At 43.0% G+C, this 16,382-nt stretch overlaps 1 protein-coding gene across 1 annotated transcript in view; it reads right to left on the bottom strand.

The window, feature by feature from the left end:
- Nucleotides 1-16,382, bottom strand: part of AIG1 (androgen induced 1) — an 82,496-nt gene that overhangs the window by 9,288 nt on the left and 56,826 nt on the right. Inside the window, exon 4 of the mRNA XM_033143914.1 lies at nt 3,584-3,699. Within this exon, the coding sequence (XP_032999805.1) occupies nt 3,584-3,699 (116 nt within the window). The remainder of the gene's footprint in view (nt 1-3,583; nt 3,700-16,382) is intronic.

Here is a 16,382-nt window from a genome sequence, read left to right as displayed (position 1 = left end):
CGTAGGGCCTGGCTATATACAATGGATTGTTTGGTATGTTTGGGATGGTAGCTAGAAGCATGTAGATATGTTTGTCGGTCAGTTGGTTTACGGTATAAGGTGGTGTCTATGTGTCCATCCTGTATTTTTATAGTAGTGTCCAAAAAGTGTATTTCTTGCATAGATTGGTTCATAGTTAGGTTGATGGTGGGGTGAAAGTCATTGAATGTCTTGTGGAAGGTGTCCAGGGTCTGTTGACCATGTGTCCAGATAATAAAAATATCATCAATGTAACGCAGGTACAAGAGAGGTTTGAGTGGGTAGGAGTTTAGGAAACGTTGTTCTAAATCTGCCATGAAGATGTTGGCATACTGTGGGGCCATGCGGGTGCCCATTGCTGTGCCGTTGATCTGAAGGAACAGGTCCTCACCAAATTTGAAGTTGTTGTGGGTAAGGACAAAATGACAGAGTTTCGTAGCAAAGTCTGCTGTGGTTTTATCTGAAATGGTGTTCCTTATAGCTTGTAAACCATCGTTGTGTGGGATGTTGGTATACAGAGATTCCACATCCATAGTGACTAGAATAGTATTATTAGGAAGGTTATTCAAAGATTGTATTTTTCTCAGAAAATCTGTGGTGTCACGTACGTAGCTGGGAGCACTGATGGCATATGGTTTCAGAACAGAGTCCATATAACCGGAAACCCCCACTGTAATGGTGCCAATACCTGAGATGATGGGGCGTCCTGGATTTCCTGGTTTGTGTATTTTGGGTAGAAGATAGAAAGTTCCTGGTCGAGGTTCTGCTGGTGTGTTCATGAGGATCTGTTCTTGGATGTGTGGGGGTAGCTCCTTAACAATCTTGTTCAGTTCTTTTTTGTATTCTTCCGTGGGGTCTGAGTCCAATTTTATGTAAAAGGTGGTATTGGAAAGTTGTCTGTGAGCCTCCTGGATGTAATCAGTTTTGTTCATGATGACAACAGCTCCACCCTTGTCTGCCTCTTTAATTATAATGTCTGGGTTGTTCCTGAGATTATCTATGGCTCTCCTTTCAGCATGGTTTAGATTTTGTTGTAAGCGATGGTGTTTTCTGGTCACATCTGTTTGGATTCTGCGGCGGAAGCAATCGATGTACAGATCTAGTGTGGTATTGCGTCAAATTTGGTGAGGACCTGTTCCTTCAGATCAACGGCACAGCAATGGGCACCCGCATGGCCCCACAGTATGCCAACATCTTCATGGCAGATTTAGAACAACGTTTCCTAAACTCCTACCCACTCAAACCTCTCTTGTACCTGCGTTACATTGATGATATTTTTATTATCTGGACACATGGTCAACAGACCCTGGACACCTTCCACAAGACATTCAATGACTTTCACCCCACCATCAACCTAACTATGAACCAATCTATGCAAGAAATACACTTTTTGGACACTACTATAAAAATACAGGATGGACACATAGACACCACCTTATACCGTAAACCAACTGACCGACAAACATATCTACATGCTTCTAGCTACCATCCCAAACATACCAAACAATCCATTGTATATAGCCAGGCCCTACGTTACAGCCGCATCTGTTCCAACTCTACAGACAGAGACTCTCACCTAAGAGATCTACAGCAAACCTTTTTAGAACTAAAATATCCACCTGATGAAGTTAAACAACAGATCGACAGAGCCAGACTGATACCCAGAGAGAACTTGCTGCAAGACAGACCCAAAAAAGAAAATAACAGAACACCACTAGTCATCACATACAGCTCCCAAGTTAAAACAGTACAACGCATCATCAGAGATCTACAACCTCTCCTAGACAATGACAATTCTCTTTCTCAAGCTCTGGGAGGAAGACCCTTCATCGCATACAAACAGCCACCCAATCTCAAACAGCTCCTCACCCACAATAATACAAAAACAGGACTCAACATGGACACTGGTACCAGAGCCTGCAATAAACCCAGATGCCAACTTTGCTGCCACATAAACCCGGATAACACCATTACTGGTCCCAACAACATCAAACACACCATCTCAGGACTATTTAATTGCTCATCTTCCAACATTGTGTATGCAATCAAATGCCAACAGTGCCCTTCAGCTCTCTATATTGGACAAACAGGCCAAACCCTACGCCAAAGGATAAATGGACATAAATCTGATATCAGGAATCACAAGACAGAGAAACCAGTAGGAGAACACTTCAATCTCCCAGGACATTCTATAAAAGATCTCAAAGTAGCTGTCTTAATACAAAGAAATTTCAGAAATAGACTGGAAAGAGAAGTGGCTGAATTGCAACTAATCACCAAACTTAAAACCATGGAGAAACCTGGTTTGAACAAAGACATTGGATTCTTATCTCATTATACATAACAAAGCCATCTTTAGCCATCTCACCCCTTACCTTTCCCTGCAAGACTAATTGCAGCCGTTTAGAGTCGTCAACAGGTTTTCCACACTTATCAGCCTATCACCCATTCCCACCACCCTTCTGAGTAATACCCCTCCCCACTCCCCCACTATATTTAAGGATCTGGTGACTTCTGTTTCAGTGTATCTGAAGAAGTGTGCATGCACACGAAAGCTCATACCAGGAACAAACTCAGTTGGTCTCTAAGGTGCTACTAGAAAGAATTTTCGATTTTGTTTTGACTATGGCAGACCAACACGGCTACCCACCTGTAACTTGAATTATTATGACAAGTTTCAAATTATGGAAATACAGACTTCAATCCTGAAACGTCTTACTGCATGATCGATGAGTAAGAAGGAACAGAATACATAAATAAATTTATCCAGATCTATCAACAGCTTTTCCTATCATGCTTACTTACATATTAAGGATACTTATAAATATACATGCTTCAAACTCATGTGATGGTTTTACATTTCCAATCTGTAATATGGCTTAGCTGATCTGAAAGCCAGGAAGAAGCCAAGATAAATGAATGGATACATTAAAAGTGATCCATCTTGCAAGGGGAAATGTTCACGCTTGGTGGAAATAGATGCTTGACTAAGGTATGTGTATGAAAGATCTATATAGTATCAGAAAGCCCTCAGCATAGACACAAGACAAAGCAAGCAGTACACGCAGGTCCCATTATCCACCCACTTGTTATGTGAAAGTTCACTTATCCAAACACAAAAATAATGCCAAGCTTTGCTATATACTCTATGGGTTCAGATATCCAAACAGTCTGAGTTTGCCTGCTTCCTTACTTGTATGTGCTTGGCTGGTCGGCAGCAGTCATTTTCAGGCTGATACTATGGGGGGGGAGGAGTGTAGGGGAGATCGGACCAATCAGAGAGCAGGATAGATTGGACAAAACAGTTTTTCCTTTGTTTCTTTTGCTGGTTGGCTGCAGACATTTTAAGAAGAAACCATAATGGGAAGGGGGAGAGAGATCATGGCTTAGAAATGGCCTCATAGGAAAGAATGGAAACCGTCAACTTGTTATGTGAACACTTACCTAATGAAAAATTTCCTGGGAACATACTGTGTTTGGAAAGCGGGACCTGCGTGTATATCCATGGTTATGTCCACAATGAAATAGATAATCAGATTTCACAATGTGAAAATGTATCTCTTACCACAATATGTAGCCAACTGAAAAGGTGCATACAGCAACCAATCCACAGGTCCTGCTGGGATATTCATGATGTGTTGTTCTCATCTCAATTAATATAAAAGGCAAAACGGTTGTATGCTAGGATGAAAACAAAATGGTAGAAAACAGTTCATGCAAGAACTTTCCAAATGTCCATTAATAAAAATATTATCGAATATTTCTAGGATAATCTATAAGTAATGAGCACTTTACAACTAAACTTAACAATTTCCATTCTTCAATTCCAGCTGAACGGCAAGGCTTAACTCTTCCACTGAAATTAATGGGATACAGCACAATTCTGTTGCGTTTCAGCTGAAGTAAGTTTCACTGTGGTCAATAGGGATTACTCCTTAGCGTTTAGGATTCCAGCCCCAGAAGTGCTTAACTTTAACTGGATAATGTCCAACATCTTTTTAGGATGTGGCAGAAGATTTTCAAAGACATATTTCTTTTTTAAGCTTACCTAGAAAAAGGCTGCTTCGATCAACATTTTCAATAAAACAGGAACAGTCAGTCTGTCCTCTGGCAGAGGAGAAACTTGATTCCTGCTGAGCTATATTTTATGGTTTCAGGTTCACAGCTAATAGGGCAGAATCAGCATAAATCTACGCATTTACGGTAGATGCATGCAAGCTGTGATCAGGATGTTAACTGAATAGTAAACCAATAATGGTGGACTTATTGGGAAAAGAACATTATATGCAAAGGGTGGAGCTAGCTATTAGAAGAAACATGGAACTGCTTAGCAGTTACTGCTACCATTCAATTCTTTCTTCTTCCCACCAATGGCCCCATTTGCACATAACTCTAGACCATAAAACTATGGTTTAATAAGCTACAGTGCGCATGAACTGCATGCTACTGCAAGCAGACTGAATGGTCCTACTTTGCTCCTCCCTTTGCGTGAGTAGATTTAGCACAACAGCCTAAACTGGGATTGTGATTTGTTTTACCCCAGCACATCCACAATCCCTAACCACCTTAAATTGTTGAAACAAAATAGAAACAAAATGGACTTCTGTTTCAGTGTATCTGAATCGTGCATGCACACGAAAGCTCATACCAAGAACAAACTCAGTTGGTCTCTAAGGCAGTGTTTTTCAACCTTTTTTGGGCAAAGGCACACTTGTTTCATGAAAAAAATCACGAGGCACACCACCATTAGAAAATGTTAAAAAATTTAACTCTGTGCCTATACTGACTATATATAAAGTAATTTTCCCACGGCACACCAGGCAACATCTCGCGGCACACTAGTGTGCCACAGAACAGTGGTTGAAAAACACTGCTCTAAGGTGCTACTGGAAAGAATTTTCTATTGTTTCGACTATGGCAGACCAACACGGCTACCCACCTGCACCTTAAATTGTGATTGTTTTTGATTTAACAACCATGTGCTTATTAGGGTGAAACGAAGTGTGATCCTACGACCAGACACCACGTCAAGCTCTCCACCTAGTAGTTTGCTGACATGATCATGAAAATGGAAGAGCAAGGCAGGAGTGCTCAGGCTACATGCACCAGCACACAACCCCTATTCATATGGGTTACCAAGGCCAAAGTTATGTGTGAACATAGCCATTTGCAAAGGACAACCCCTGATAGTATGCCATTAGATTGTGCATTTCTCTGCTCTCATCTCTCATGCCGCGGGGAAGGCAAAATGCACAGCATGTGGGCATTACGTCACATGCTGTCTTATACCTTATGCTGATGATTTTTCAACAGAAGAGCTTTAAAAGACACCTGTGCTATTATAACACACTTGGCTGGGAAGAAGACAAAAAGAAACATGGCATAGCAATAGTTAAGGGTTTTCTTGCAACAGTCTGTTCCACCCAAAATATAATAATTTCTGCAAGTTTTAGGAAACAGGTGCAGTGTGAATCTGCAATATGTTACACATAACCGTGTCAATCTAGCCATCTCTGGGTTTTTAAAAAAGTGATACTACTGCAGAAGTACTGTTGGTAAAACTTTCACGATATGAAACTGTTATTGAGAAGAACGTGTTTCGTGAGACGGATGATACCTATATCTATAATGGAAAAGCAGGATATTCAAAGTGGGTGTCTAGTTAATGGGAATCCATGAGTAAGTCTGAACCCCGCTGAGGATAAGAGTCCTGGTAGTAGCACTCATCCTTTTATGGAGGATTATTACCGTTAACTGAGACACAGGATGCACTCTCTGCAGTAGCCGCAAGCACTTCATTAATTATTATTGCATAGTTCATGGGTGTTAGCAGTACATTATCTAAGTAAAGGCCAGTGTTGTGACGATGACTTGGAAAACACAGGAATCAGAGATAACAAATTAAATCGATGTAGGAGGTTAATGCTTTGTGGGTATTTAGCAACACTTCCTTTTTTAATGCAACCTCCTCTCTTCCGCAGTGTTATAGCTACGGAGGATACACTAAATCTGAAATAAACAGAGTGGCATAGTAGATCACTCTTTGCTCTTCACTGCTGCTTTGGCAAAACAATACATAAGGTGCAACCACATACAGTGCACCTGCAGCTGTGGCAATGGGCACAAGTCAGCAACCACTACTGCACTGCAACTGCTGGCCATTTCAAAGGGACTTGCAGAAATCTCACTGAAACGGGAGGTGATTGCCCAAAAGCAATGTATGCTAGAATACATCTGCTATCTTTGCTAAGGGGCCAAAATTAAAAACTGAAAATAAGAGGTGGCGGTGGGGAAACCTTTCCTAAAATACTGTCGTTACAGTTTCTGTCAAATATGATGTCTGCCGTGCAATAGCTGATATAGAATAGGTATTTTTTCTTATTTCTTGTAGTAAAGACAACCCAGATAATTAGATCACAAACCTACTTAATCCAAAGACTCTTGACTTGCGGCTGAATGTGTAAAGTGTAAAACATTAAGCATGAGGTGACGAGGCAAGATGAAAAGTTCAAATTGCAACCATCAAATGTTGATGGTATATGTAAGTGAACCTTAGCCCCAGTTCATGTATGACATCAATGGCCGTCACTTCTCCAAATATGTACAATGTACGCTGTTCCACTAATGAATGAAATCATGTAGGATGTTTGGATCATACAGAAGATCCCACACCAGTGCTGCACTCCACTACCATATTAATCAGGCCATGCATTGAGCCTATTTGGTCTCCACTTTACTCATTAGCTTGGGCAAAGAAGTGTATTCAAAAGGAAGGTCATGTGGCACATCAGGGAACACTTCTGCAAATCAAGGTGTCTGTTGTAATCCCAGAGCCCAGGAGTGGCCAGGACACTGAGCTGGAGACCACTGAGCCAAATCTCACAGCAACAGGGCCCACAGGATGAGAGCCAGGACCTTTACTGGCACCCATGTGCTTCTTCCCTACAGACTGCACACCAGGCAGTAGGCCATGGAGCACATATGATAAGTGCTTATCTTCAATCAAGAGGATGGCCCTTTAAGAGACCCTTTAGTTGCACAAAAGAAGGTGAAGTTAGGAGAGGTGGACCAGACTCTAAAGGTCTCAGTACATTTTTAACCTTTGTCAGAGCAAGTTGCTCACTAGGAGCTATCCTTGGTGCTGCTATAACTCACATGCCTTGCCCTGTGAGCACCACTGTGAGACAGGAACAAGACAATGCCTGTCCTGGTTGTAGTGGTTAGGTCAGAGGTCCCCAAACTAAGGCCCGCGGGCTGGATAAGGCCCGAGGGACTAATTTATCCAGCCCGTGGCGACCCCCACCACCCGCTGCCCGCTCTTACCGGCGCGGCTGCACACTTCTGGGTTGGAGAACACTGGAAATAGCTTGTGCTCATGCGCACACGTTATTTCTGGTGCACATCTGGGTCGGAGGAGGCCCGTGCACATGTGCACAAGCTATTTCCGGTGCTCCTCTGACCCGGAAGTGCGCCGGAAATAGCATGTGCGCACTCGGTAAGTTTGCTGACCCCTGGGTTAGGTTGTCAGGCTAGGATAGGGAGAGGCCCAGGTTCAAATCCCCACTCAGCCATAAAGTTCACTGTTGACATTGGGAATGTCACTATGGGCTCCCTCAATTTCCATCAGCATGCAGGGAGGGGAGGTTTTGCAGTGTCTGTGCCAAAATCACCCTCATGCTGCAGTAAACAATAAAAATGATGCCCCCACTGGCAACTATCCCCCCACCCATGGCTAACTACCATGGGGGAAGCAGGGGTGTGGTTTTTGATGTGATCACAACACGAGAGGGAAGGGTTAAACTAACAGAAATCCTTCTGCACCCAGGATTAGAGGCGCAATATATACATATATAAATCTACTGGCATCTCTGCAAGCGATACATTTAACATAACATTTAGTTAGGCCCCAGGAGAGGCCATCAATCAGAAACAGCAAGCGGAGCACTATGGTTATATTTAAATGTTTAAGGTCCCTATTGAGTACTGACTCTGTTCATTGGGGATATAAAGACTGTACTAATGCTTAGTGCAACCACAATAACCACTTTCCAGTTGGGTCAATCAATTTAAGAATGAATATTTTGAAAATGTTAAACTACATCAGGGCAGGGGAGCTTTTCCAGGAGCCATGTGCTACTGGTTGGTGGAGCCAGAGGCAAAAGCTGGCAGAGCAGTCAATGTAAATTGCTAGTTTTTACACACACTCCCACCCCCCTCTCTATCCTGCATGCAGGCAAGCAAGAATAATCATTAGAGATAAAGGGGGCATTCCAGATGTAAGGCAGAGTCACGGATGGCATCTGGCTGGTCGGCCAAATCTTTATCTCCATACCCCCTGGGTGGCCAAGTTACTTGATATCACAGTTATGTCAGGTGACTCATTTTTACCCATGAGGTTTGAAAACAAAAAAGGGTGTGAATGCTTCTCAAGTATTTCCCAACAGCTGATTGACAGTGCCTACAAAGCCCCTTTTGCCCAAGCCCCAGTATGACATACTGTGACATCAGGTGTTAAGGACGGTGGGTGTGGCCTGACCAAAATGGTGGGCAGCCTAAAATCAGTATGTCTGGTAGGCCTAATTACAGCTGTGGGCCCGATGTTTTGCACTTTTGGGGTGTGGGCAAGGACAGGAATGAGAGGCTGGAGGGCTGTATTTGTGTTCTGGGCCTGAGATTTTCCACTCCTGAACTACACCTTCAATTGTTCACAAGTGTAGACCACTACACCATGAGATGTTAAAGGTGTGTCTCCATCGCTTGTGAAAAACACTTTATGCACACTTGGAGACATACAGAAGAAAAATTGTATCAACACAGTTAAATCTGTGTCCAATTTTTATGGATTTGTGCTTTTGACTTAGATAGATACTTTATTGTCATTGTACATAGTACAACGAAATTGAATGCCATCCCACATTTACAGCCACATATATGCATTTATACATTTACAGCCACACATACATACACATACATACCATCCATCATGACTCCCCAAGATCCTATCATTTGGTTACAGAATTTAAAATAGTTACAGGTCTTGGATAAAAATTGTTTTTAGTCTATTCGTTCTTGATTTAATTGTTCTATATCTCTTGCCCGAAGGCAACCATGCAAACAGACTATATCCATGATGAGATGAATCCTGTAAAATGTTGTTTGCTTTTTTTGAGACAACGGGAGCTATATAGTTCATCCAAATATGGGAGAGGATGACCGATAATCTATTGGGCTTTGGTTATGACCTTCTGGAGCATTTTCCTATCGGTGACTGTGCAACTGGCAAACCAAGCACAGATACTGTATGTAAGAATGCTCTCTATGCTGCCTCGATAGAAGGACACCAGCAGTCTCTCACTCAGATTGTTCTTCTTTAAAAGTCTGAGGAAATAAAGTCTCTGCTGTGTCTTCTTTACCAGAGCAATGGTATTAGCGCTCCAGGTCATGCCCTGCTCGATAGTAACACCCAGAAACTTGAATACAGCCACCCTCTCCACCTGGTTCCCACCAATATACAAGGGCTGAATGTCCGCCTTTTCCCCCCTGTAGTCCACTACCAGTTCCTTGGTCTTAGCGATATTAAGGACCAGATAATTTTCTCCGCACTTACATTATATATCCAAACAAAATGCCAGTGGAATGAGATCAAAAATATTGTTAAGTGTAGTGGACAGAGCGGAATTTTTGCAACTGAAGTTTTAAAAGAAAAACTTGACCTTAACTTGCTATTTCGAGAGCCTTTCATATATCAGAATTAGTTTTCAAAACCAAGTTGCTGACAGAAATCAGATTGCTTCTGCCAAGATGGAAATAGGTCTTCATGATTTATGCCAATATTATTTGTTTTATTTATTTATTTCATAAAATTTATATGCTGCTGATTGTTAAAAAAAATCTCAAAGCGGTTTACAAAAATATAAAATAATAAAATCAATAAAAATTCACAGCCATACTTTAAAACATACAAAGGTTAAAATACTAAAACAGATTGAAATTACTCCAACTTTCTGAGCATCTTCTCTAAACAAAAATGACATCCTAAGAACAGCTGTCAATTGCAGTAGATGTGCTGAGAGATAAGGTATGCTTAAGGTTATGAAAGGGTGTCAGTTTGTGGCTCCAGCTTCTCCTAATTAGTTCTTCAGTTATGGCAGCTTCCTAATGTCTCAGGAGAGGATAGTTGCGAAGACAAGGACTAAAGACCAGTGTTTCAGAGATAATGCTACCTCTTCTGGCAAGATGGAGAAGGGGGAGGAGAGAAAAAGTCGCTGCTGTATTTCACATACTACTTTGTGTTTTGCTCCAGTTCAATCTTTGGCACTTTCCCAAAGCAGTTGCTATGGGTAGTGCCTATTAGAAGGAAGAAAACTGGTGTCACTGAGTGCTGTTGCCAGGGAAGCCATGGCAGGGAGGTATCTTTATCTTTAATTTTAGGAACTTCACCTTTTCTGCAAGGAGACATCTGTGTGCCACAGCACGTACACAGTATGGTGCTGCACACAAAGCTTTCTGGATCAGAGCCATGGTATACGATACTATATATATACATATATGTATGTCTACATATATATATAGGGACGCGGGTGGTGCTGTGGGTTAAACCACAGAGCCTAGGGCTTGCCGATCAGAAGGTCAGCGGTTCAAATCCCTGTGACGGGTGAGCTCCCGTTTCTCGGTCCCTGCTCCTGCCCACCTAGCAGTTCAAAAGCACGTCAAAGTGCAAGTAGATAAATAGGTACCACTCTGGCAGGAAGGTAAGCGGAATTTTCGTGCACTGCTCTGGTTCGCCAGAAGCAGCTTAGGCATGCTGGCCACATGACCTGGAAGCTGTCTGCGGACAAATGCCGGCTCCCTCGGCCTATAGAGCGAGATAAGCGCTGCAACCCCAGAGTCGTCCGCGACTGGACCTAACGCGACTGTGTGTGTGTGTGTGTGTGTGTGTGTATTTTTCAGCAGCAGTTTTTCTAAATTGCTATATAGCTCTGAGATTTTGTTTCTTAAATCACAAGAAACCCTCACAAATAGGTGAATGTCACACATTATCAGTAAAATCAGCAATCCTGATTCTAAATTTATTTTGAATGATGTCTAAAATGTTATTTAAATAGCATCCTCTCCATTTAAAAGGATAATCATGTAAAGTCTTATGAATTAACATATTGTTAATCCTGCCTGATCTATTACAGATCCTGCGTGATACATTACAGCATCTTCACTCCAGATACAAACAAGCTTGTTCTAATTTTATTTTGCTCTTGTTTCTGGTAAAATGAATGTTGTTTTGATTGATCAGTGAAAACGACAACCACCAATATATGCAATTAAGTCTGCTGTAGGGACATTTTAAAATCTATGCCGTGAAACTTTAAAGGCTGACTTAAACTATATTGTTTGACTTACAAGACCAGTTACAACACTGCTTCATGTAAAAAGCATTAAACTAATGCTGGATCAAGCTACATTGCCAAACATGCTTCAGCATAATTAATCAAAAATATTTCATAAACCAATTGCCTCCAAGAGGTTATCGATTTCTTGTCACGACACATTTTCCTTATGAGGTGCTGCAATGCTTGTGTCTCAGATGTGCTGGCATGTATTTTTTTTACTGACTAAGCCTTAATCCATCTTCTTGGCCTCCTGCCACTGCTGCACTGACATCTGCAACTACTCATGTCTGACAGCCTCATGGATGAGCTATGTGGCTTCAAAGTTGGACAAGATTAGTACAGGAGACTTTCTGTATACTTTGAACATAAATTGAAAGCAGATATGTACAAGGGCAGGTTTTGAGAGGGTGACATTACAAATGACATCAAGTAAAATTATACATCTTTATCTATGTGTATACACACACACACATGACGAAGATTTTAGCGTTTAGTAATATGTTAGACGAAGGAATTAAATGCCTAGAATTAACAATACTCTTGAGACATTATGTAATTTGTTGTGTGTCAAGCAGAACATGATAAACACATTTTCTGGGCACATATTTCTCCTCTACGTCATTCATCTGTGCTTCCATATTGTCAGGCTGTTTTGCGAATACTTTTGCACCTATTGCACAGTGACAGCTGAACCCACACTGAAAATACAAGCACCTAGTATTTCTGTGAAGCTGATATCTTTGTACAACATGCACAAATATCTTTGACCTGCTGTCTGGTGCTTGTAGCTCCATTCCCCCTGACCCCATGAAGTAAGGAAACAAAACTATCCCTTCATTTGTCAGATGAAGATTCCAGACAACAACAGATGGGCAGCCAGCACCATCTTGCAAGGCCACAGCTGGCATTACAACCATTCACTTCAATGGAATGCTTTCTACACTTTGCTTCAGAAACATGCTTTGACAATATGACAGCCACAATCCCACAGTTATTTATAAATACCTTTGACTTATTCAAGATCATTGCAACACTGGATATCTACGGTAAATCAAGAATGGAATCCAACCCTCAACACTTCTAGTCTGCAACCTCTGGGCTTTTTATTGCAGCCAATGGCAACACAGCAATGCAGATCATTGGCAGTAACAGCAAATCCTTTTTCTACATTCTCTTTCTTCCTGTGTAGTACAAAACACTGCACAGATTTGTAAGCATATTTTGTAATGTATGATGCATGTCTCTCTCTCTCTCTCTCTCTCTCTCTCTCTCTCTCTCTCTCACACACACACACACACGTTATAATTAACCCTGGGTGTGGAACTGGTAGCTTACAATTAGTATTTCTTTTATATATGGCCAAACACTTCCCTAATTTAGAATCAGACCAGGTATGTTGCATCACCTCAATGTCTGTGAATTTTGAACGTCTTTGAAGGAAAAACAAAAGGTTGTTGCTCATTTCTATTCATTCTTACACTTACAAATTAATGTTCAGAATACACTACTTACAACACACAATATCTACTCAAAGCTTAAGTCCTATTGAGTTGTTTGGAGCTTACTCTTAAGTAACTGGGTACAGGACTGCAGCCTCAATTGGACTTACTTCTCTGTAGACATGAATACACTTGCATCCTCAGGCTACCATTATATGCACACTCACCCCATTTAATTCAGTAGGGCCTATTTCTGTCCACGCATAGGTCGACTCACCTCCTAACAATGTGGTGGATCCCACCCACCCACATTCCACACACTAAAAAGTGAACGAGAACATTTGGTTTTAAAGTAACAAACTCTGTAATCCTTCGATAATAAATTAGACAGGGTTTACTTTTAAATGCAGCTAACCTTTGAATGCTGACAAAAGTTTATTATTGTCTTATTTTAGCTAGTTTTACAGTGGTACCCCGCAAGACGAATGCCTCGCACAACGAAAAACTCGCAAAACGAAAGGGTTTTGCGAGTTTTTAGTTGACTCGCGAGACGAATTCGTCTATGGCTCTTTTTCGCAAGACGAATTCGTCTGGCGAGGTACCACTGTAAGCACCGGATCCTTGCCCCGCCGTGTTTTAAAGCTGCAGGGAGTGCTGCTGTTCGCTCCTTGCAGCTTTAAAACGCTGCGTGACGCGGATCCGGTGCGCGGGGGCGGCGTCAGATCGCGCATGGCCATCCAAAATGGCGGCGCGATCCCCCCCGCCCCCCGGAGCCTTGCCCCGCCGTGTTTTAAAGCTGCAGGGAGTGCTGCTGTTCGCTCCTTGCAGCTTTAAAACGCGGCGCGGCGCGGATCCGGTGCGCGGGGGCGTCGTCGGATCGCGCACGGCCATCCAAAATGGCGGCGCGATCCCCCCCCACCCCCCGGAGCCTTGCCCCGCCGTGTTTTAAAGCTGCAGGGAGTGCTGCTGTTCGCTCCTTGCAGCTTTAAAATGCTGCGCGACGCGGATCCGGTGCGCGGGGGGGCGGCGTCGGATCGCGCACGGCCATCCAAAATGGCGGCGCGATCCCACTCCGCCCCCCCGCGCACCGGAGCCTCGTCGCGCCGTGTTTTAAAGCTGCAGGGAGCCAACAGCAGCACTCCTGTTCGCTCCCTGCAGCTTTAAAACGCGGTGCCGCGCCATTACAGGGAGCTGTAAAGGCTTACCTTTTTCTCCGGTCGGGAGGGGTGTTGTGCATCGCGTCCATCTTGGATCGACTGTGCATGTCTGCGATCTCCAGACATGCACAGTCGATCCAAGATGGACCCGATCCATCTTGGATCGACTGTGCATGTCTGCGATCTCCAGACATGCACAGTCGATCCAAGATGGATGCGATGCACAACACCCCTCCCGACCGGAGAAAAAGGTAAGCCTTTACAGCTCCCTGTAATGGCGCGGCACCGCGTTTTAAAGCTGCAGGGAGCGAACAGGAGTGCTGCTGTTGGCTCCCTGCAGCTTTAAAACACGGCGCGACGAGGCTCCGGTGCGCGGGGGGCGGAGTGGGATCGCGCCGCCATTTTGGATGGCCGTGCGCGATCCGACGCCGCCTCTCCCCACCGGAGCCTCATCGCGCCACGTTTTAAAGCTGCAAGGAGCGAACAGCAGTGCTGCTGTTCGCTCCCTGTAGCTTTAAAACACGGCGCGGCGAGGCTCCGGTGACGGTCGGAAGGGGCCCCCGGACTTTTTTTCCCATAGGAACGCATTAATTAAATTTTAATGCGTTCCTATGGGAAACGGTGCCTCGCAAGACGAAATTTCCGCAAGTCGAAAAGTCTTGCGGAACGAATTAATTTCGTCTTGCGGGGTACCACTGTACTGTCTTTTAATGCAATCTGCCTTAAGTCTATATGGAAGGCTGCATATGGCTTTTAAAAACAACAACACAAACCACCCACTCCCACCCACCAACTGGGGCCCTACAACAAAATACTTCAGTGTGGAGTGCTTCTCTTCAGGAATCTTTTCACTGCATTCCAGCCACCTTCTCCTGCTCTTTCAACCAATCAGAACTCCCTGCCCTTTGACTGTGCTCAGCCCTCACTGGGATGTTTTGGGGTGTCTCCCCCTCCGAGTTTTTGGGCAAGGGGAAAGATAAACTTGTGCCCATTCTCAACTGCATTAGTTTGTTTAATTTCTCCACTGATATTTATGGGCAGCTCTCTCTCTCCCCTATCCTTGGGGACAATTAGGAAAAGCGTCGTGTTGTAAAACAGGAAATGACCTCTTCAGACAATGAGATAGTTCTTCCTATTTATTATAGTCATAAAAAGGTCTGTGATAGGGAAAAAATGCTACTTCTGATTTTGACTATGCACATGACCCTGCATAGGGTTAGAGTCCTACTATGAGTTCCATTCTCAGTGACTCCTGAGTGCAGCAGTCCCAGGGCATGGACTGAAGCCATATTGCTGAACCTAAACTGGTCTGTGTTAGGTCTGGCAAACCACCTTAAAACTTATATATGATTACCAGATGGTGGTTTATCCCGTTACTTCTCAGCCCAGACCCCTTTAGATTCAGCAGCTGAACCACATCATGTGATTTCATTCTCTGGGCCATCTGATCTAATCTCCTCCATGGGTTGGCCCTGCTCACTGATGTTCTTGGTATACATTCATCTGTGCTTTACTGGGTTTCCACTAGCTTTAAGGTCCGCTGAGAATGATTTTGTTTGTTTCTATCTTTCAGACCCTTCAGAATTTAGAAAGCTGAGGACTTTGCCAAAGGTTTAACATTCCTCATAATATGAGACGCTTGGGAGACATTTGCAAAGGCTTAAGTCAAATGCCTTCCTAAGACACCATCAACAATGACGATCACCTTGGCACAGTCCATTTAAGGGAAGAATGTAGTCCAAAGATGGCTCAAATTCCTAACTACCACAGTGTGTTAGAATAGCCCTTGGATTTGTGAGTAGATCCAAATATTCAATCCCCAAATCTCCAGAAGTATTACTATTATAATTTTTAGGAGGTTTTTATGTGTGGGGTTCAGATTCTGGGGCTATTATACAAAGAGCTGCAAATCTGCATGTATCATTGATGGAGGCAACATGCCTCTAGTAACATATTAATAAAATCCAGCTGTTTTATTATATTTTGTGTTACTAGAGGTTTGTTATTGTTAACAATCTGTGTGGACATGTGCCTCTCTGTGTCGAAGATTTGTAAGTCAACCTCGCATATAGGGCAGCTCTGGTAAGTCGTTGCTGACCTCTCAATGTCTAGTTAATTTTTGTCCATTACATGGTTTTTTTGGCAGGTTTCAGCTACGTTCTGAGTCTCTGATTTAAGTTTTAATTTCACTGTGGATTTATTGGTAACATTGATTTTTTGTTTTAGAACCCTTTCCAGTAGTATTTTAATTATTATTTATTACGTGAGCTGCCTGGTGGTCAAAAGTGGGACAGAAATGGTTAAAAAAAAAAAAAGCAAGTGAGCATGAGATGCAGCCCTCATTCTGGACTGGTTAGTAAAAGTGAGTTACTATGTCACTT

This window comes from Lacerta agilis, chromosome 3 (genome assembly GCF_009819535.1).
Source record: "Lacerta agilis isolate rLacAgi1 chromosome 3, rLacAgi1.pri, whole genome shotgun sequence".
In the NCBI taxonomy this organism is placed as follows: domain Eukaryota; kingdom Metazoa; phylum Chordata; class Lepidosauria; order Squamata; family Lacertidae; genus Lacerta; species Lacerta agilis.
Note: the sequence above shows the minus strand (reverse complement) of the source record. Positions and strands in the feature narration are given on the sequence as shown.